Below are 22281 nucleotides of genomic sequence, written 5' to 3' on the forward strand. Positions count from 1 at the left end.
CTGGATTTTGAGAAAGAACCTTAGCTATTTGAGAGGCACACTTTAGCCATAAGAAAACAAACTGACTGAAAAACAGAGAAAGACGAACTCTATATGACTCCACTCATAGGTGGAAATTAGGATATTGAGAAGGAGATCTGATCGGTGGTTACCAGGGAAAAGGGGGGGTGGGGGGAGGGTACGGAGGGGGAAGTGGTGTACCCACAACATGACTAACAAAAATGTACAACTGAAATCTCACAAGGTTGTAATCTATCATAACATTAATAAAAAAAAAAGAAAAAAAAAAAGAAAACAAACTGACTGAAAAACAAACAAGGGGAAAGGATTTGACATGTTAACCATAACCCAGAAAACTTGTCGTTATAAGGACGTCGGCAAGAAGTATTTCTAAAGAGAAAGTTCAGTTCAATGAGAATACATAATAACCCTGAATTTATATGCACCTAATAACATAGTTCAAAATACACAAAGCACAAGTTCATGGATCTTCCTTCCATCAGGAATTAACTGAACAAGAAACAGAAAATCAGTTAGGGACATAAAAGATTTCAACAACAGAATAAGGCAACTTGATCTTAGTTACAGATATAGACTGTTACACCCAAGAACTGAAGAATACACATTATACCCAAGCAGGCAGAAAGAATAACACAGATAAAGCAGAAATCAATAAAATTGAGAACAGAAAATCCATTTCAAAACAATGAATGCAAACACTGGTACATTAAACATTGAAATCAAGTTGATAAACTTCAAGCAAGATATACAAGATTGAAAAAAAGGGGAGAAGATACATTATCAATATCGTGAATGAAAGGAAGGACATCACTACCTACCCCACAGATATTGAATGGATGATAAGGGACCAGTACAAGCAACTTTATGCATATAAACTTCACAACTTAAATGAAGGGACCAATTCCAGGAAAACTACACGCTACAGTTTGAAAGTTTCCTATAAAATTAAATATGAACTTACCATATGGCCCAGTAATCCCATCCCTAGGAATCTATCCAAAGGAAATGAAAACATATGTCCACACAAAGACTCGTACATAAATGTTTGGAGAAGCCTTACTCTTAACGGTCCAAAACTGAAAACAACCCAAATGCCCTTCACAGGGGAATGGATAAATAAACACAGTGTTTCTATACAATGGAATACTACTTAGCAAGAAGAAGAAATGAACTACGGTCAGTCTCACGGGCGTTGTTCTGAGTGAAAGAAGCTGAGTGAAGGGGATACATACTGCATGACCCCATTTCTAGGATGTTCTTCTTCTTCTTCTTCTTTTTTTTTTTTGCTTGAGGAAGATTGTTGCTGAGCTCACATCTGTGCCAATCTTCCTCTGTTTCATGTGGGATGCAGCCACAGCATGGCTTGACGATCTCTGTGTGCAGTGCCCAGAAAGCGAACCCACAAACCCTGGGCCGCCAAAGCGGAGAGCACAAACTTGATCACTACACACCGGGCCAGCCCCTGTATGACATTCTGAAGAGATTAAACTGTAGTTATGCAGGATGGAGCAGCGGTTGTCAGGGGTGAAGTTTGCTTGGAAGCTGTAAATTATCAAGGAACAGCATAAGGGAGTATTTCAGTAATGAAATTACTCTATATTCTAATTGTAGTGGTGTTGGTTAAACAAATTCATATGTCCATTAAAATTCATTGAACCATACAGCAAAAAAATAGATTTTACTATATAATAATTTCATAAAAATTAATGGGAATATTTGATAAGATCATTAAGATACTGGGATATGCTAAGATTTCACAACTGGGGCAGCAAGAGCAGTACACAAAAATGAAAAGATTGACAAGAGATTTCATTAAAAATTTTAATACTCTTGCGGTAGGCCCCGTGGCTGAGTGGTTAAGCTTGCGCCGTGCACTCCGCTGTGGCGGCCCAAGGTTTCTCTGGTTTGGATCCTGGGTGTGGACATGGCATCACTCATCAGGCCACTCTGAGGCAGCATCCCACATGCCACAACAAGAAGGACCTACAACTAAAATATACAACAATGTACTGGGTGGATTTGAGCAGAAAAAGCAGAAAAAAAAAAAAAAAGACTGGCAACACTTGTTAGCTCAGGTGCCAATCTTTAAAAAAATATTTTTTTAAACTCTCACTCATCAAAAAAGAGAGTGACAAATGGGAAAAGAGAGTCACGATTTAGGGCCAGCCTCAGGGGTCTACTGGTTGAGTCCAGCATGCTCCACTTCAGCAGCCCAAGTTTGGTTCCTGGGCCTGGTCCTACACTGCTCTCTTAGTGGCCATGCTGTGCTAGCAGCCCACATACTGAACAATAGAGGAAAACTGTCACAGATGACAGCTCAGGGTGAATCTTCCACAGGAAAAAGAAAATAGAGAGAAAGTCACAATTTAAAGGACTCACATCCAGAATAAAGAACTTGAATAAATCAATGCAAAAAAGACAGCCCAATTTTTATTTTCAAATGGGCAAGAGCCCAAACAGCCATTTCACAAAAGGAGATATTCAGATGGCCAATAAATGTGTGAAAAAGACTCAATATCATGACTCATTAGGGAAATGTAAATTAAAATGACGATGACATACCACCACAAACAGATTGCAATGGTTAAAATTGAACAGGCAGACGATAAAAGAGTGGCTGAGGATGTAGATAGATGAGAACTCTCAAAACACAGCGGGATGGAAATCCATCTGACGTCTCAGGAGAACTGTTTGATAGTATCTTCTATAGCTCAATAGACACCTACCCTACGATGGAGCCATCCCATACCCACCAGGAAAAAGTGCTAGTGCTCCCATTTTCATCACAAAATTCATATCAAGATGATTTTTGAAAATCTAAACACTGGAAACTAATTTAATGCCATTGTACTTTAGAATAGATAAATAAGTTCGAAGTATGTTCACACATGAAATACTACATTAAAGCAAAACAGGGGCTGGCCCCTGGCCAAGTGGTTAAGTTCGTGCGCTCCACTGCATGCGGCCCAGTGTTTCGTTGGTTCGAATCCTGGCAAGGACATGGCACTGCTCATCAAACCACACTGAGGCAGCGTCCCACATGCCACAACTAGAAGGACCCACAACGAACAATATACAACTATGTACCGGGGGACTTTGGGGAGAAAAAGGAAAAAATTAAAAAAAATCTTTTAAAAAAAAGCAAAACAATACCAAGAAGAAAGATGAATTATTGATAGAGGTACCGACATGGATGAATCCGAAACACAATGCTGAGAAAAGGCAACCAGACACAAAAATGTGTACAAAGTCTGACTCCACTTCTATGAAGCACAAACACTGGCAATATTGATTTAGAGGGACAGGGAAGAGGGAGGTGGTCCATTTGGGACTGTGTTGATTTGAAGAGCCACAAGGAAAACTCAGCGCCCTCAGCCTGCACTCAAGGTTCCAGGTATCCGATCTTCATTCTCTCCCACCGCTGTGTGTCTTTGGTTCTCCTCGTCCTCGCTGCAAGCAACAGATACAGGGCATCCCCTCGCCGCCAGCCTGTCTCAGCTCTTGGCACCTCTTCACCTGAGCTTCTTGCCCACTTCTCATCTTTCCAACCTCAGCTCAGCCCCCTTCGCTCTGGTAGCCTGACCTGACCACCAGGGTGGGTGGAAAGAGTCTGCACGTGGAGCCTGGTGGTGGAAGCGTGGGTGTGCACGCACATAAACATTCATCTAGTATACTATTGAGGTTTGCTTATTTCACTCAGGTTAAGTCAGACATCAAAAAACGCTGAATAGACAAAAAGCCTGAGTGGAAACAGGTTCAACAAAAATAATAGAAGATTCAGACATAAATTTGCTCTAGAAATTCCCATGGAGACAGTCAATGGTAAGCTCCCGTTTTAGGTTTTATGGCTTAGTAAAACTTTTGTTTATAATTAAATGTTGTGAGGTTTCATTATAATTATTATGAGATCGGCATCTTTAAATCGGGAAAGAAAAGCTGTGCTCCTGACCCTACTGTGTATCCATGTCTACTTTGATGGAGAAGTTTGGGAGACCAGAAACTCAGGTGTTAACCAGGTAACTTCTGGGTAACAAGAGGGTAAGGCCCCAAGGTCTTTCCCTTCCTAGGGCTGGGGATGGAGAGAGAGTAGGTGGGAGGGGCAGGGTGGGCAGGACCAACAAGGACGGGTTGGTAAGAGATGGGGAGGGGAGCAGGCCGATGGGGTGTGTCAGTGGGCAGTCAGTGGGATGTCTACAAAATGATCATGTTTTTATTTTCTGTATCTTATGATGTTTTCACACCTTTGAAAGCTTGCTGGCCAGTGGGAGTCTGCCCTACCCTTCCCCCTACCCCCAGGGGTAGCCAATTCCTAGAGACAGTAAAGGGCTCTGCCAGGAGACCAATTCAGATGCAAACCAAGCAATCCTGAGTCCATGTCCCCCAGGAACCCCTTTGTCTAACTCCCACACACCAAGACACTATTTCTCCTGCCCCAATCGCCCAGGACCAGGTACCAGACAACTAGAGACCACCCCGGTTGCCCAAAGCCCACCAGAGTTGTTCAAGCTCCCTGATTCTAAACCGTGTGCCCTGCCCTAACTTGCCTTTCCTGGGGAAACCCCAAGAAAGGCCCTGGCCTAGGCTTCCATGCACCTGCTTCTGTCTCCTGACCAAACCAGGTGCTTCCCCTGTGGCCCTGCCGGGGGTGACATGCCACCTTCTCTCCAGAAATGGAAGTAATAAAAATCTTCTTTCAATGGCATGGACCTCTCCAGGTTGTGAACTCCACAAATTGAAATCCGTGAGTACAAATGAGACAGGATTTGAGATGAGAGTTTCCAGGGAGGTGCTGAGAGTGATGTCCCCACGTCTGCCCCTCTGGGCTCCATGTCAATACCTCAATCTCTTAAGAAGGAGGCATCCTCAGTCAGGTCTTCAACCCTGTGCCCTGGGGCCCTCCACACCTGCAGAGCCAACACGGGTCTCAGATTAGAGTCCGACACTTTGACTCTGACTCCAGGCAGGATGGGACAGCTCAGCCCCACCTGGAACTCAGGGGCCAATCACTGGACTTCCCCAGAGAGGGCCAGGCCTGCTCACCTGGTGTAGTAGATCCAGGTGAGGCCATAGGTGAGGAGGAAGCCAGCCCCCATGAGCGCCCCTCTGATCAGGGTGAGTACCAGGGGCCAGGAGCCCTGCTGCTCCTCAGTCACACAGCTGCAGGAAGAGGGGCTTCCTGGGGAAGGGGAGAGGGGGTGAAGTTCTGTCCCCAGACCCCAGTCCCTCCCACGGCCAAACACCGGACCAGGCTGCCCAGGCCAGCACCTGCCCTGCAACTCACTCTGCACAGAGAGGCTGAAGGAAACATGCTGGGAGCCCAGCGGGTTCTGAGCTCGGCAGGTGAATTCCCCTCCGTCTCCGGCCCCCACCTGGGGCAGCTCCAGGACCCCGGGTGCAGAGGGCTGGGATGGGCTCAGGGCTTTTCCTTCACGGGACCAGCTCATCGTGGCAGGGGGGTTGCTTTCAGCCACGCAGACCAGGCGCAGGGACTGGCCCTCCAGGACAGGCAGCGATGCGCCGTTCTTTAGTGTCTTCAGGGCTTGGGGAGAGAGGCACAGCAAGGTGGGTGGAGCCAAGAGGTCCACCTCCCCCTCACTCTTCCCACAGAGCCAGAAGGAGAAAGGTAGGACCATATGACCAGTGCGAGGGCATGGGTTCATCATGGCTCAAGAGGCAATGACCCTGGTGGTCAGGTCAGGGTGCCAGAAAAAAGGAGGCTGATATGAGGTGGGAAGGATGAGAAGCGGGTGGGCAGCTCAGGTGGACATGCACCAAGGGCTGAGACAGGCTGGCAGATGAGGGAATGCACCTGTTTCTGTTACCTGCAGGGAGGACCAGGAGAACCTAACACACAACAGGGATGGGCGAGAGGCAAGTCAGATATTTTGGAGCCTTGAGTGCCAGGCTGAGGGCACTTGGTTTTCTCCTGAGATCACTGGGAAGTCATAGCAGCTGTGAGTCCAGAAAACACAGAATCAGCACTGAGTCTAGAAAGCTCCTGCTGCGCCAAGTGGGGCCTGGAATGGAGGCACAGACAGGAGGCAGGGAGGCTGAAGCAATGGTTCAGGGTCAAGAACAAGCCTGGAGCTGGGTCTGGGGCCAAGGGCAAGGAGAAGAGGGAAGTAATTGAAGAAGCAAAGTTCTTGAGACTCGCTGAGTCATGGAGTGCAGCCGGTGAGAAAGGGAGTTGCAGAATCTTGAGGGTTTTAGGGGACGGAATTACAGAGAGAGAGTCCTGGAAAGCACTGTGGGAGGCCGGCAGTCTCCATCCCTCCCTCCTTCCACCATCTGGTGGGCATCTCCCTCTCCTCTCCTGGCCCGTTGACTTGGGTCTGGGCATTTACACACTAGGAGGTTGGCCCAGAGTGTCTGGGCCTCACACCTTCAGAGGAGGCTCCACGTCCCACTGGGACACCCTTGGACTGTTTGGTGGAGGGAGAACACAGAGTCCCACGGCTTCGGGAAATAGATTCCACGAATGCAGCAGGAATAGGATTAAGGAGGCTGGGGTGGAGCCGTAGGAGGAGAAGCACAGAGCAGTGCCATGGTGGGGCGAAATGGGCTTTGAACAGAGTGCATGTGTGTGTGTGTGCACATGTGTGTGCATGTGTGCAGACGTGGGCACACGGGAAGTGGGGGGAGAAGGTGGCCATTTTTATCCTTGCTTTGCCCATATCGGATCCCATTCAAGCTGTAATGCACCCTCTCTGCTCAGAGTCGGCCCCAGGGGCAGGTCACAACCCCGGAGAGGAGAGGTTCTTTCCTACCTGTGACATTTCCGGAGAAGATGCTTATGGTGAGGTTCTGTGGAGCATCTGGGATAGAAAGACATGGCCCCGTTTCAGAGGTGAGGAGGGGGATGGAAGCTGAGCCAGGACCCAAGGATGGTGGTGGAAACCGGAGAAGGTGGGGGTTGCTGTTCTTCCTGCACGCTCCCCACCTGGACTCCCAGGGCTCAGATGAATGCTTGCATGTTCGAAGCTTAGCTCACCCTCACTCTCTCCCTCTACTCTACATACACAGCCCCATCCGCCCTCAGGTACCAACCATCCCTCCAGCACTCACAGGAGATGTTGAGCTGGATGGTTCTCTCCGTGGCCGCCTGTGCTCCTTGGCGTTTCACCCAACAAGTGAAGTTGGTGCCACGGTCTTGGAGCCTCGGTGTGAAGGTGAGTACTGAGGAACGGAGGGTCTTGGGGTCCAGCGAGTGAAGAGCCGTCCCCTCCCAGGAGAACCAGAAAGGTCGTCCGCCTTCACAGGACCCTGGCAGGCTGCAGGTCAGCTTTGTGGGGCGGCCAGACTCCAGAGGCTCCAGAAGGTGGATGTCGGGTTTCTGTGTCAGGTCTGAGGAGGAGACAGAGAGATGCCTGGGCCCCAGGGGGGTGGAGACCCAGGGTGTGACCCTGAGAGGGACCAGAGCCTCAGGGTCTGAACTGACCCTGGTCCTGTATCCCTCTGACCAGCCCAGCCCAATGTCTGGAGCAGGGAATGTTCCAATGTTCTGTCTAAGATGAGTGTCTCCACATCCCAGGGTCCTCTCCTGGGGCCCCTGCTGTACCTGTCACCTGCAAATGCAGCTTCTTATCTCTGTAACTATAGTTCACATAATATCCTCTCTCCAATCGGAAGGAGTAGATGCCTGTATCGCTCCTCCTGGCATCTCTGATGCTCAGGGAGCAGTTGTTGGTCCTGGGGTCCCCGACGAGGCGGAATCGGCCCTGGGTTTCTGTATCCACTTGTTGCTCTGGGTTGTTTGTGGCCACAAGTATAGAGTAGGGCCAGGAATCCCCATTCCGGAACCAGTAGATGTAGAGTTCACGAGGGAAATTCCTCCGATCCCAGGGGTAGGAGAAGGAGCAGAGCACGAGGACACACAAACCCTCCTGCACAGTCACTGATTCTGGCAGTTGGAGCTGGTACCCTGGATACTCCTGCAGGGACCCTGGGTCGGGGGGGGGGGGGGGACACAGACACTCAGCTGTGGCTCCAGCCCCTCCCCCTCCCATGTCCATCCCTCCCCCTGGGCAACTCACCCCCCCACAGCAGGGGCAGCAGCAGCAGGGGCACCATGTCTGCCCAGGCCAGAGCACAGCCCAGCTCTACTCCCTCTGTCAGGGAAGGAAATGCCCCAAATGTGGGGTGGGGCCGAGGAAGCCCCAATAGGAAGGCAGTGGGTGACAGAGAGCTGTGGTCACAAAGGAAAGGGAACTGGGACACCACAGGCCATGGGGGGAGGTGGGGGCTGAGAAGCCATCCTGTCCCACCCTCTCTCCCATTTTCAGATGGAGACTGGGAGCTAGCGAGATGGTGAGAGGCTTCTCTAGACTCATAAGCTCCCATAACTCAGTCCTTTCTTCGTGCACCATTGCCTACACAGGGTAAAGAACAGCACCCGACCAGGCACCTGGGGATCGGAGCCCCTAGGTCTTCTGGGAGATCGAAGAGCAAATTCACTGTCATATGATGGGAGCCCTGAGGACAGGGGCCCAGGCTGAGGGTCCAGGTGACGGAGGTGTACCCCTCTGTCAGGAGAGAAGGTAAGTTCTCAGGGACAAATGCATCAGGTGGACATGACTTGGTCTACAGGAGTCATAAGAGACATTGTCCCCACCAGTGACCCTGGGGCCTCCTGACCCCTTGAGCTTGACTCCCCATTCCCATCACTGTCCTCATCCCAGGTGGCCTCAGACTCTGGCCCTGGTGTTGATGCCCAGAGCAGGCCTGAGGGCCGGCATTGGGAATGTGGAAGTTGAGTGCAAAGGAGTACTCGGGCTGGAACCCAGACCCCTCACCCACCACCTGTTCAACTTTACCAAAGTTACTCAGCCTCTCTGTGCCTCAGTTTGCTCATCTAAAAAATAGGGACACTGTTAGAAATGTTGTGTGAGGATCAAATGAGTTCATATATGTCAAATGCTTAGGACAGTGCATGGCACTGAGTAGTTGCTCATTCCACTAACGTTTCATGGACACCTACTGTGTGCCAGGCCCTGTTTCAGAAAGGTGAGTCAAAAACTAGTCAGAGGAAAAGCATTTAATTAGGAGACTAAAATACATTGTCTCTTAGAGAATGATATATTTTAAGGAAAAAACTGAAAACAAGAAAGCAGAAGAGAGATCGTTGAGGGCTGCTCAAATTTCTAAAAACATGGCTGGGGCAGGCCTCATGGAGAAAGTAACATTCAAGTAAAGACATAAAAGAAGTGAGAGAATGAGTTCTGCGGGTATCTTGGCAAAGGTGGTCCATTCTGAAGGAAAGGGGTGTTCAAAATTCCCAAGGTGCAGTTTGAGTCTGAAGGCAGGAAAAAAACAATGTCCCAGCTGGAAGGCAGTCAGGCAGGAGGAGTTCCCCTTACTCATGGGAGGGTCATTCTTTCTGTTCTATTCAGGCCTTCAACTGGTTGGATGAGGCCCCCCTACATTCAGGAGTGCAATCTGTTTTACTCAATCTACTGATTTAAACATCAATCTCATCCAAAATTGCCCTCACAGAAATAGCAAGAATAATGTTTGTCTAAATGTCTGGGAATCCCATGGCCCCATCAAGTTGACAGAAATGAACCATTACACTGAGTGAGTTGTTGTAAGTGCAACAGCAATTCTGATGTGTGTGTTTTTTCCACATCACCAAGGAATTAACTCCAACCTGACTCTATTTACCTAGAGATAGCTTCAGATGCCACAGGTTCAGGGCTCCAATCCCACAAGACCGCCCTCCACCTCAGACGCCAATTGCAAGTCCAGATCGTCCCCTGCTCTTTTGACCGACTGGCTATAGATTGGAGGTTCCCATGACCCCCTCCTCAGATTTGATCGATTTTCCAGAGTGGCTCACAGAACTCAGGAAGCCAGTTTACTTACTAGATTACCAGTAAACTAGATTACTGGATTATTACAAAGGATATTAAAGGATACGAATCAACAGCCAGATGAAGAGATTGTGAAATGTGAAACAAATATGGGGTCACTTATGTCTAAGGGCTTTAAAATGGAGCCAGGAAGCTGTTAAGGAAATAGGTCTTATTCACGCTCTCAACAGGCAGAACGTGAACTTTTTTTTTTTTTTTTTTGGTGTGGAAGATGGGCCCTGAGCTAACACCTATTGCCAATTCTCCTCTTTTTTTGCTTGAGGAAGGTTGGCCCTGAGCTAACATCTGTGCCAGTCTTCCTCTACTTTGTATGTGGGATGCTGCCACAGCATGGCTTGACGAGCAATGTGTAGGTCTGTGCGCCAGATCTGAACCTGTGAACCCTGGGCCACCAAAGCAGAGTGTGCAAACTTAACCACTATGCCACTGGGCCAGCCCACAGAATGTGAACTTTTGAACTGAGTCAAGACACAAATATTCCCAGAACGCTGAGAGAAACCTGCAGCTTGTCACTGTGACTTTTACCTCCCTTTAGCCAAAGTCTTAGCAATCAATTACATTTAGCCAAGATTGGCTTTCTGCGCCAACCCCAATCAACATTCTTTGTGATGCAAACCTCCCTCTTTTGCCTTGAAAAGCCCCTGCCTCTTACTCCCCAGCGAGACACTATTTGGGTTACTACCCGAATCCGTGTGCCCCGAATTACAATTCTTTGATCCCACATAAACGCCTCTCTGCCTCTCACTTCGGCTCTTTATTTTTAGGCTAACAAGATGCATAGGGGAAAGTATGGGGAAAGGGCACGGAGCTTCCATGCCCTCTCTAAGCTCACCACTCTTCCCGCATCCCCATGTGTTCACCAACCTGGAAGCTCTCCGAACTCCATCCCTTTGGGTTTTATGGAGGCCTCATTACACAGTCATGACTGATTAAATCATTGACCATTGGTGACTGATTCAACCTTCAGCCCCTCTCCCCTCCCCAGAGGTCAGAGGGTGAGACTGAAAGTTCCAACCCTCTAATCACGTGATTGGCTCCCCTGGCAACCAGCCCCCATCCTGAGGGTCTTTCCAAAAGTCACCTCGTTAACATAACAAAAGATAACTTTGTCACTTAGAAAATTCCAAGGTTTTTAGGAGCTCTGTGCCAGAAACAGGGACAAAGACCAAATATATATATTTCTTATTAGAAATCACAGTGTCACAGGGGTGAAGGCAGTTCAGGGCTCAAGCAGAGAAGGGATAAGATCCAATTTGCTGTCACCTGATCACTCTGCTTGCTGTACTGAGCCTAGACCCCTCCCGGCTGTGACAACGCCCCAGGAGTGAGATGGAGGCACCCGGGTCTGGGTGGGTGCGGTGGAGTTGGTGAGAAGCCGATGGGTTAGCAGTGTTTGTTGACAGACAGCTCAGATGCACATTGGGGGAGAAAGACAAAGGGCAAGAACTACGCCAGCATTTTTGGCCAGAGCAGTTGCAGGCGTGAAGCTGCCATTGTTGGAAAAGGGAAAGACTTTCAGAGTTTTTTTTTTTTTTTTGAGGAAGATTAGCCCTGAGTTAACATCTGCCGCCAATCCTCCTCTTTTTGCTGAGGAAGACTGGCCCTGAGCTCACATCCGTGCCCATCTTCCTCTACTTTATATAGGGATGCCTACCACAGCATGGCTTGACAAGCGATGCCATGTCCGCACCCGGGATCCGAACTGGGGAACCCAGGGCCGCCGAATCGGGACGTGTGCACTTAATCACTGCACCACAGGGCCGGCCCCCAGAGATTTTTAAAGAAGAGATTTGGGAGCTCAATTTGGGACATGTTGGGTTAGAGATGCGTATCAGACACACAAGTGGAGAATCAGCAGAGGGTGTTTGATCGGCGCGAGTCTGGGGTTTAGGAGAAAGTTCTCACTGGATGCACTAACTTGGAGTCATCACTGTACAGAGAGTATTTAAAGTCATGAGCCTGAGTGAGGTCACAAAGCGTGGGAGTTTAAATGGAAAAGAGATGAGGACCATCTCAGGGGGGTTCTGTGGGCTGAGTATCAGACCCAGCTTCCCACTGAAAATATCTACAAATACAAGAGGGAAACAAGTCATTGTAAATCTTCTTAAAACCATTGAAGGGCTGACAAGAGAGAAGAATTTTCAGTGCAAAATCTAAGATAGGGTGAGAGCTGTCCCAGTGGCATAGTGGTTAAGTTTGAGTGCTCTGTTTCAGCAGCCCAGGGTTCACAGGTTCAGATCCCAGGCACAGACCTGGCACTACCCATCAAGCCATCCTGTGGCAGCATCCCATAAACAAAATAGAAGAAGATTGGCACAGATGTTAGCTCAGAGCCAATCTTCCTCACCAAAAGAAAAAAAAAAAAGTAGGACATAGTGGAAATTCAGAGAGGGAATCAGAGCACCAAAGCCACACGAGCCCTGGGGGAATTTTGAACGTGGCAGACTTGAATTTGGGGCTTCCTGGGCCTAAGGATAAAGTCAGACTAGATGTAGAGGAAGGCTGGGGACTTCTGGTCACATGTGTCTTCCTGCGTGCTCCCAGGCTTCATCCAGGGGGACAGAGACTGGAGCAGGGTCAGCCCCACCATCCATCCCTGCCCCGCAACCCTCTGGGGTTCCCGGTCATTAGTAGAGAGGGCAGAAGCATCTCTGGGCTGGAGGGTCAAGATTCCGTGCTGGGATTTCTTCAGTCTCTGAGCCAAAACTCTGATTCATCTATTAGGAGTGTGAACACAGAAAAGGTTGGCGAGTGGGAAGGAAGTTGCATCCAGAAGCCACAAAGTGTGGACATAAGGACCCTGGTGCAACAGAAAAGGAAGTCTCCCCATTACATCTCTGAAGCAGGAAGGACACATGGTGGGGAGGAGGCTGGACCGGGCAACCTCAGAGCCAAATACGTGGCAAGAGCTTGCCCGAGAACAAAGCCAACAGAGGACAGCAGAGCTACGGGGCTAACAAATAAAGAAAAAGGGCTTTGGTGACGTTGACCGAGCTCCGGAACCCTCTGTGCCTGAGGCCAGTGTCCTTCAGAACTTTTCAAGCTGAATGAGTCAACACTGCTTTTGTTTTGTTTTGTTTTCTCCATTGGGCCAGTTTGAGCTGGAAAGATATTGTGTGTGTCTAACACAACCTCTCCCCTAACGGCCATGACCACACGCCCTTCCCTACTCTGCCTCAGCCCGTGAAGCTGCCAAAAACCATCCCCGTGAAATTTGATTTCAGTTTCACTGTTCACAACCCATCCGTGGATTTCTGGGAAGGATGCTGACATACGTTCATGCTGTTTAACAAGTCCCTCTCCGTCGCCCATCAATATAAAATGAACGTGACCAAAACCAGTTGCAGAAATCAAGGCCAATGCCCCAGCTTAGGCTGCCATAACAAAATTCTACAGACTGGAATCTGAAACAAAAGGAATTTGTTCCTCGTGGTTCTGGAGGCTGGGAAGTCCAAGATCCAAGCCCTGGCTGATTTAGTTCCCTGGGAGGGCTCTTTTCCTGACTCGCAGACGGCTGCCTTCTTTGCTGTGTTGTTACATGGGAGAAAGAGAGAGACAGAGAACTCTGGTCTTTCTTCTTCTTATAAGGACACTAGTTTCATCATGGCGGCTCCACCTTCATGATCTCATCTATACCTAATTACCTCCCAAAGGCCCACCGCCCAACACCATCACATTGGGGGCGGGGCTTCAACATACAAAATTTAGGGGGACGCAAACATTCGGTCCATAGCAACCAACCACATGAGAACAAACGGAGGCTATTCACTCAGGGCTTGCTATAGTAAGCAAGTTGGCCACCATCACTCGTGTTTTGGCAGCAGAGGGTTGGGAAAGCTTCATAGAGAAGAAGAGAGAAGGCTTCAGGGGTACTCTGATCAGAGGCTGTTGACCTAGGGAAGCTGGAGTTGGGCTAAGTAGAAGCGGGGTGTCTAGTGTGACTGGTTAGGGTACACATTTGGCTTTTTCTGATTGGTACTGGAAGCAGGAACAAAAATTAGGGAGGCTGAGTTATTCATAGAGTCCTGGACATTTTGGACGGATACAGGGGTTATGGTTTGATTTCCTCAATATGTTGCCAGAGATGTGGTCTGACTTCCTATAAGTCTGACTTGTCGATAGCAGGCTGGCTTCTTGGGTCGGTTACTGTAAGCGATGGGTCAACTTCCCGGGCTGGTTATGACACACTGTCGATCAGAGTTCTATTTTTACGTAGGGTCTGAGATCATCCGTTTGTGTATTCAGCCTCTCAACAGTGTTATGGAAAAATCTCCATATTCAAGAAGGCCTATGAAATTCATTTCAGGGAGAGGACCTATACACTTATTTTTCATAGCAAATCAGTGACTTTTCGAGTGTCTAAACAGAAAGCCCAGGACTAGTCAGGAGGTTGAGCTAAAGAATAGGCTAAAATTTCTCCACCTAATAAAATCACGGGGATCCTAAGATTGTGGCTAAGAGAGAAAAGACTGTGGGCGGCATTGATCTTCGTGGTGATGGAGGTGATGGGGACGGGAGCTGGTCTTCTTCTGCCATGAGAGATGAGGCCCCAGCAGCATGGCGACAGGAGACACACAGCTGGTATGAGGCTCCATGGTGTGGAGATCGATGCTGGGGATTAATATCCCATTTAGATTGCTTCCTTTTTTTGTGTGGCCATTCTGTGCTACCGTCCCTAAACTTTTACTGTGTTACACATAATACCATTGGATTAATAGTGCTGGAGAATGCAAGAAAGACGTTTTTGCTCCCATGTTGGAAGGAAGGACATCACCATTCATTTGACAAAGGGGAGAATTGTATCATGCACAGCAGTCCTCACAGTGTGCAGAATTGGCAGTTTTGCATTGAATGTGCTTTGGTGGCAGAGGGGTTCCAGTTATATTTTTCCAGATATTAAAAATCCTGGAGGGCTGCAGGATTTGGGGGACCTCTGGTTTGTACCACATGTGATATTAAAATCCCTGGGGATATCAATCTGCTGTACAACAATTTGCACTTAAACAAAGGTGGACAGAAGGAGCTGAGAACAAAGGCATAACCCCTGTCTGAGAATAAGGTACAACATTGGGGGTGGGGGGACATGGGGAGGAAATTCTGCAGGGCTCCACCTAGAATGAGTGTCGACCACAGGAAGGACGGCGTCCACACTTGAGCATCAGTGCCTCCAGAGCTGAAGGGAAAACCAGGCACCTGTGAAGAGTGTCTCTCCCTTGATCCGGCTTCCAATGAGCAGGCTAGATCTAGGCCATATTTGTATTTTGTTTGGCTGGAATGGTTTGGAAACATTTTCACTAATAAACTTACAACATTCAAATATTGGGAGATACCTCACAATAACATGAATACCCAGATTTTCTCCAAAAATTGGAAGATATGGCATGCTAACATAGTAGCAGTCAGCTGAGGCTGAACAAGAACTGACTGCTTTAACTTTGCTGCACTCCCCACCATGCCCTATCATCTCCCTCCACTAAAGCCAAATCTAGGTACCATTTGTCAGAACACTTGCCCAGTTGGTTGTTTTCCTTACACATTCATTTACCATAACTGCCTTGTCCATGTGGAGATTTGATTTGGGGTGCCCTGAAACTACCGAACAAAAATCCCACAAGCTGTATGGTGTCTCTCTCTAATTGGACTTGGCAGAGGTCAAGTTCACCCTGAAAAAGGGAAGACAGCTCAAGGGCTCCCCCTTTTGGACAAGGTGAACTTAGCATTTTTGACATATTTTAGACACAAGCTTAGGGAGACCATGTTACCAAAGTGCAAGGTTGAACCTCCAACAAAAAGTGTACAAAAAAAAAAGAAGAAAAATAACACAGCAAAAAAGACATCTGGTTTCAGCTCCAACATGTAAAGGGCTTAGAAGGTGTCACTCTCATTCTCACAACAAGAAAAGGCTGAACAAATTGGGAATCAGTGACTTTTCTTGGATCCATCAGAGAACTGAGATCACCGAGCAAGCCACCACCCCAAAATCTAGAGGGACTGGCAAATCCAGAAAGTTACAACTGAGATCTGTTTACCTAGAGCAGAAGCTACTGGAGTCATAAACTGACAAGGACACTGACACAGTGGTTTGGACAATTTGGGGAGGCTGAGTGTGGGTTACCATGACAGTGAGAAACTCCTGTGGCTCTTGGTTTTAGGGGTCCCCACACTTTCACGGATTTTGCTTTCCAGGAACCCCACCAGGTTTGCATAGTGAAGAGCCCCTCATGGCTCCACCAGGGAGAGCAAAGAGTAATCATTGCTAAATTATGCCGAGAATGTTCTCCATCACATAAGGCTACCCTCCAGGGAAAACTCTTTAGCAGGGATTTTCCCATTTCTCTAAATCCTGCACACTCTAGCCTTCCTGTGTCACGTATGCTGGGTGGAGGGAAGCAGAGATTCACTTGTGAGGACCACAGCCCAGGGACACGGGCTCACTGTTGTGTGGGACTCAGCCTATAGAAGATGATGCTATCGGCTTGGGACACCTCAGGCGCCCACCCAGCCCATATTACTTGTAGCCAGCCCCCACAGGCATTTCCCCGACCAGAGCTGATGTTGTGGCTGGACCAGCCCCTGTGGTTCTTATTTTGACTGCAGGACGCACTTCAGAAAAAACCATCAAGAAACTTGGAGGAACAAGATTTACTGTTCACAGGTGCTGGAAGGTACACTGCGCACCTGAGGGCCACACGGTGAGGTCATGGGTAGAGAGAAACAGAGGGAGTATGGACCTCAAGCTCTGCCTTCATTGGGGTCTGAGGGTGGGATGTCCAGGGTTTCACTAGTTCACTCTTTATTGGATAATTTAAAATGTAAGAGAGAGAATCAAGGCATGGGGAGTGAGGTCACTCAAATGGTGAGTTATCTAAATTACAGGGGACTTTCTGAGAGAGGGACCTTCATGGATGGGGTGTCCTAGTTTTTTATCTGGTTGTTTTGCCAGTAGCCCTGTCATACAACTGGCAATATGTTTATTCAAGATAAACGTCTTTTTAAACGGATGCCTCAGCAACCAAAATCTTAACGTCAAATGCTTATACTACACACACTAAAAAGCTGAGATTTAATCATAAGATGTGGTGGGCTGAATAATGATCCCCTAAGAGATACAGGTCCTAATGCCCAGAACCTGTGAATGTGACCTTAGGTGGCAAAAGAGATTTTGCAGATGTGATTAAGGATCTTGAGATGGGAAGATGATCCTGAATTACCTGAGTGGGCTCTAAAGGTCATCACAAGGGTCCTTAAAAGACAGAGGCAGAGGGAGGTTTGACTACACGAGAGGAAAAGGCGATGTGACGATGGAAGCAGAGACTGGGCTATGTGCTTTGAAGATGGAGGAAGGGGCCACAAGCCAGGGAATACAGGAGGCCACTGGAAGCTGGAAAAGACACAGAAGCAGATGCTCCTCTCAGAGCCTTCAGAAGGAACCAGCCCTGCTGACATCTTCGCTTTAGTCCTGTGGAACTGAGTTTGGATTTCCGGCCTCCAGAAATGAATACGTTTGTGATGTTTCAAGCCACTGAGTTTGTAGTAATTTGTTAGAGCAGCCAAGGAAACTAATACATAAGACTATAGAATGCTTCTCTCAGCCACACCTGCAAGGTTCTGGGATAAGAACAGGGGGTTACTGCTGAACGAGGACACGAGGGGAATTTGAAGTGTGGCACCTATAGCTACAGAAAACGTTAAATGCAGCCCAACTCCTAGTCACATTAACGTAAACCCTAACACTAAAGGCCAGTTTACCTTAGCTCCTATCCCTCCATACATCACGTCTGGCTTTCAATAAAAAAAATGTCAAGGCACGTTAAAAGGCAAAACAAAACAAAACAAACAGCAAATGACAAGGAGGACACACGGGAACTTTCCACACTTTCTGCTCAATTTTGCTGTGAATCTAAAAAGTTAAGTCTGTGAAAACAACCCTAAAGTCTGAAGAAACTAAGCATCAGAATCAGATTCAGACATGACACAGAGGTTGGAACTGTCACACAGGGCATTTAAAATGGCCGTGATGACTATGTCAAGGTTCTAAAGGAAAAGGTAGACAACATGCAAGAACAGATGGCAAGGCAGCAGAAAGATGAAAGCTCTGAGATAGAATCAAAAGGAAATGCTAGAAACAAGAACACTGTAACAGGGACCGGCCCTGTGGCCGAGTGGTTAAGTTCGCAGGCTCCACTTTGGTGGCCCAGGGTTTCACTGGTTCGGATTCTGGATGGGGACCTAGCATCACTCATCAAGCCGTGCTGAGGTGACATCCCACATGGCAGAGCCACAAGGACCTACAGCTGGAATATACAACTATGTACTGGGGGGGCTTTGGGGAGAAGAAGAGGAAAAACAAAGATTGGCAACAGATGTTAGCTCAGGGCCACTATAAAAAAAACCAAACATACTATAACAGAAATGAAGAACACCTGGTCTGTCTGGCTGACAGCAAACCCTGCCTCCCCTCTGTAACACTGAGATGGGGCTGGGAGGAAAAAGCCCTCAGCACCTAGGGTCCCGGCTCAGGGAAATATTGATCTCTTTAAAATATCGAATATTCTAATTCACTAACATGATATAGCTCTTCTTTAGAGCTTCTTTAATTTGTCTCAGCAACATTGTCCAGTTTTCAGTGTAGAGGTCTTGAAAGTATTTTGTTAGTTTTACTTTGAGGAATATTGTGATTTTTGGTGCTTTTTAAAAAGATATTTTTTAATTTAATTTTCTGATGTTGCTAAAATAAATAAAGAAATTATTTCTGCATGTTAATTTTCTTTTTTTTTTCTTTTTTCTTTTTGGTGGTGAGGAAGATTGTCCCTGAGCTGACATCTGTGCCAATCTTCCTCTATTTTGTATGTGGAACGCTGGCACAGCATGGCTTGATGAGTAGTGTGTAGGTCCACACCCGGAATCTGAACCCAAAAACCCTGGGCCCCTGAAACAGAGCACGTGAACTTAACCCTACACCGCTGGGCCAGCCCCTGTATGTGGATTGTGCATACAGCTACTCTGCTAAATTACATATTAATTCTAGTAGTTTGTTTGTATATTTTGGATTTTCTATGTACACTGTCTTGTAACTGAAAACAGTGATATTTCACCTTTCCCTTTCTAATCAATCTGCCTTTTATTCCTTTTCCCACTTCATTGCACCCTCTAGTGACTTCATCACAATGTTGAATGGAGTGGTCAGAATAGACATCCTTGTCTTTCTCTTGACTTTAGGGGAAAACTGTTCAGTATTTCACTGTTCAGTATAACTGGAAGCCCATGCTACATAAATACAGTGAATCCAGCGCCGCTCCCCCCCCCAAAAAAAAAAAAATCTGGATCATATTAGTTTACACACAGATTTTTGAAACTTTTTAAATTCATTGGTCACAGATTAACATTTGGAGATATCTCGCACTAATATGAATGCCTAACTTCTCTTGAAAATTTTAACTATCTGGCATTCCCGTATGACAGAATTCAGCTGCCCGGCTTTATCCTGCCGCATTCTCCCATCAGGTGCTGTGATCTCCTGAACGGAGGCCAGAGCTCAGGTACCATTTGCCCCATTGTTTTTCTTACCCCAAGTCTGCTACACTTATTTCCTACACCTGCCTTTCTATAGATTTGTATCTCCCAGGAAAACGGATACTGTGACCCATCACACAAAACTTCCTCTAGCCGGCGGTTTTCCTCTCTAACTGAATTCCTCAACCGTGCATCTTGTTCAACCAGTCAGGAAAGCAATCGAAGTCCAAGTGCGCCCTCTGCTGGACAAGGTCCGATCAAGCGGCACGCTTGACTGGTGAATCACGGCGAGACCAAGATCCCCAACTTCTTCCAACACTTTTTTTAAAGATTTTATTTTTTTTCCTTTTTCTCCCCAAAGCCCCCCACCGGTACACAGTTGTGTATTCTTCGTTGTGGGTTCCTCTAGTTGTGGCATGTGGGACGCTGCCTCAGCGTGGTTTGATGAGCAGTGCCATGTCCGTGTCCAGGATTCGAACCCACGAATCACTGGGCTGCCTATATCGGAGCACGCGAACTTAACCACTCGGCCACGGGGCCAGCCCCTCTTCTAACACGCTTTTGACAAATAATAAAGTAGAAAAGGAATATAGCATGAAAAAAAATTATAAAGAGTACTTTATTGATTAACTGAATGAAAGGAAAAAATGGTAGACGTAGCAGCTTCCTACTTACAAGGAAATTAAGGAACTTTCTTTTTAGGTGTAAGCAATGATAAGACAAGAGAACAAAAATGGAACTAGAAAACCGAGAGAAAATAATTAAGGAGCAAATAATGACAATGAAAAATTAAAATGGACTTAGAAGCGTAAAATACAATACTCAGCACACAGAAAATAAAAACCAGGGGCATTAAGTCCAGGGTCAGGAAAATTGCACAGGATGCAGGAGAAAGAAGCAGGGGGGGCAATGCAGAGAGAAAAGGGGTCAGCTCTGGAGGAACCAAATTACCTAGAGACTTTTTTGTTCAATTCCTTGCTAATAACAAGAAAACTTGGGATGAATGGATGATTTTTCAGGAACATGTAAATTACAAATATATATATTCTCAAGAAGAGTTGGACACATTAAACAGATTGATAACTGCGAAATAAATTGACAGGATCATATTAAATTATTTCAGACTATCAACAAGCAGAAAATTCTGACAACGTAAACTAAAGATAAAAATTTAAACCTTCCCAATTATCCATACAAAGCCAGCACGACATAATATAAAAACCTAATATAGGGGGCCAGCCCCATGACCAAGCAGTTAAAGTTCTGCACGCTCTGCTTCGGCGACCCAAGGTTTGTGGGTTCGGGTCCCAGATGCCAACCTACTCCACTCATCAGCCATGCTATGGAGGCATCACACATACAAAGTAGAGGAAGATTGGCATAGATGTTAGCTCAGGGTTAATCTTCCTCAAGCGAAAACAAGAGGAGGATTGGCAATGGATGTTATCTCAAGGCAAAATCTTCCTCAAAATGAAAAAAAAACACTTAATATGGTAACAAAAAAGGAAAATTACAGACGAATCTCCCCAATGAATATTGATAGAAAATTTTTGAAATAGATGCTAGCAATAGAAATCTCCAATAAATTAAAAAATATATACCATGGCCAAATGGATATTACCTAGGAATACAGGCATGATTGAATGTTAGAATATCTATTAAAGTAAATCTTCATTTGGATAGATCAAAGGAGACTACGCATATCGCTTTGTTATACGCTGAAAGGGCACTCTGAAAATTCAGGTAGCTTTCCCAACAAAAATCTCCTTCTCTAGGATTATTTCCTCAATCTAGAACTCTATTTCCCTACCCATCAATAGGCCACATAAAGCCAAAACCAAGTTAAATGCTTCTATGTAAAACACTACATTGACCCACCCCAGGACTCGGTCTTTGGACCACTTCTCTTTGCCATCTTTACTCATTCCCAAGGCAATCTCATCCAGTCTGAAGACTTTAAATACTATAAAATATTGATAACTCCCAAATGTATATCTTCATCCTAGTCCTCTCCCCAGAGCTCCAGACTCACACACATGGTTGCCTGCTTCCGTATCTCAGATGCATCGTAATCGCATCCTGTCCAAACCTTACTAGAGACTTCTGCCTCAAGCCTGCTCTTCCCACAGTTTTCCTCATCTATGTAGATGTTAACTCCATTTTGCAGATGCTCAGGCCAAAGACCTTAGAGTCATCCTTGTCTCTCCTCCATCTCTTACACTGCAAATCCAGTCAGAAATCCTCTCACATTTACATTCAAGATGTATCCAGAACTCGTCCTCTTCTCCTTCCCTTCCCCTCTATTTCTTTCTCTTCCTCTTCTGATCAATAGAGCTCAGGTATGACAGAGCGAGACGGATACCTGTGCAGATAGGTGACCTAGAATGGGTTGTCTTAAAGAGAGCGAGAGGGATTTCTACCCAAGAATGTCAGAGAGGAATGTCAGAACCTGAGCCAGAGGAGGAGGGCATTTGCATGTGTCTGTACTTGGGAATGACCTGACAGGGTGAGGAGGGAGTCCTTGGTGAGATGGGGTGGGCTGGGGACATCCCAGCAGTGGAAGAATGCCAAGCAGGATGAGGAGGATAACCTCACTGTGGAGGAACAGTAGCTGAGACAACGAACTAGTTACACACAGGGGCACTGATCAAATAAGTAAACATGTTATGAATAATGGGAAACAGCTTTCTCATTCTCAGAGAAGGGATTTACGCATAGGAGGAGGCAGAAAGTTAGAGTGACCCATGTGGTATTGGATTGGAATTGGAGGTAAAGGAGTGAACTCATGGATTTCAATATTTGTTTTATGAATGAATGAATGAATGAGTGCAGACAAGACACTGCTTCCAACAAAGTCAAGAACAAGACAATGGCGCCT

The 22281-nt window shown here is 46.9% G+C and overlaps 1 protein-coding gene across 1 annotated transcript; it reads right to left on the reverse strand.

Annotated features, from left to right (window-relative positions):
* Positions 1-322: 322 nt before the first annotated feature.
* On the reverse strand, positions 323-8139 carry LOC106822304 (sialic acid-binding Ig-like lectin 14). Its single transcript, XM_044759761.2, has 7 exons — positions 8055-8139; positions 7580-7963; positions 7087-7365; positions 6789-6836; positions 5303-5560; positions 5062-5197; positions 323-4925 (listed from the first exon to the last, which is right to left on the reverse strand). The coding sequence occupies exons 1-7, from the start codon at positions 8089-8091 to the stop codon at positions 4889-4891; spliced, it is 1179 nt and encodes a 392-aa protein (XP_044615696.2). The 5' UTR covers positions 8092-8139; the 3' UTR covers positions 323-4888.
* Positions 8140-22281: the final 14142 nt, after the last annotated feature.

Source organism: Equus asinus, chromosome 26, assembly GCF_041296235.1.
Source record: "Equus asinus isolate D_3611 breed Donkey chromosome 26, EquAss-T2T_v2, whole genome shotgun sequence".
Taxonomy (NCBI): domain Eukaryota; kingdom Metazoa; phylum Chordata; class Mammalia; order Perissodactyla; family Equidae; genus Equus; species Equus asinus.

Excerpts from the sequence above, each read along its gene's own strand:
- LOC106822304 (XM_044759761.2), bottom strand. The coding sequence starts at position 8,091 with ATGGTGCCCCTGCTGCTGCTGCCCCTGCTGTGGGGGG. Across the intron at positions 6,837-7,086 it reads CATCCAGCTCAACATCTCCT|ATGCTCCACAGAACCTCACC; the intron begins GTGAGTGCTGGA and ends TTTCTATCCCAG. Across the intron at positions 5,198-5,302 it reads CTTCAGCCTCTCTGTGCAGA|GAAGCCCCTCTTCCTGCAGC; the intron begins GTGAGTTGCAGG and ends CCCCTTCCCCAG.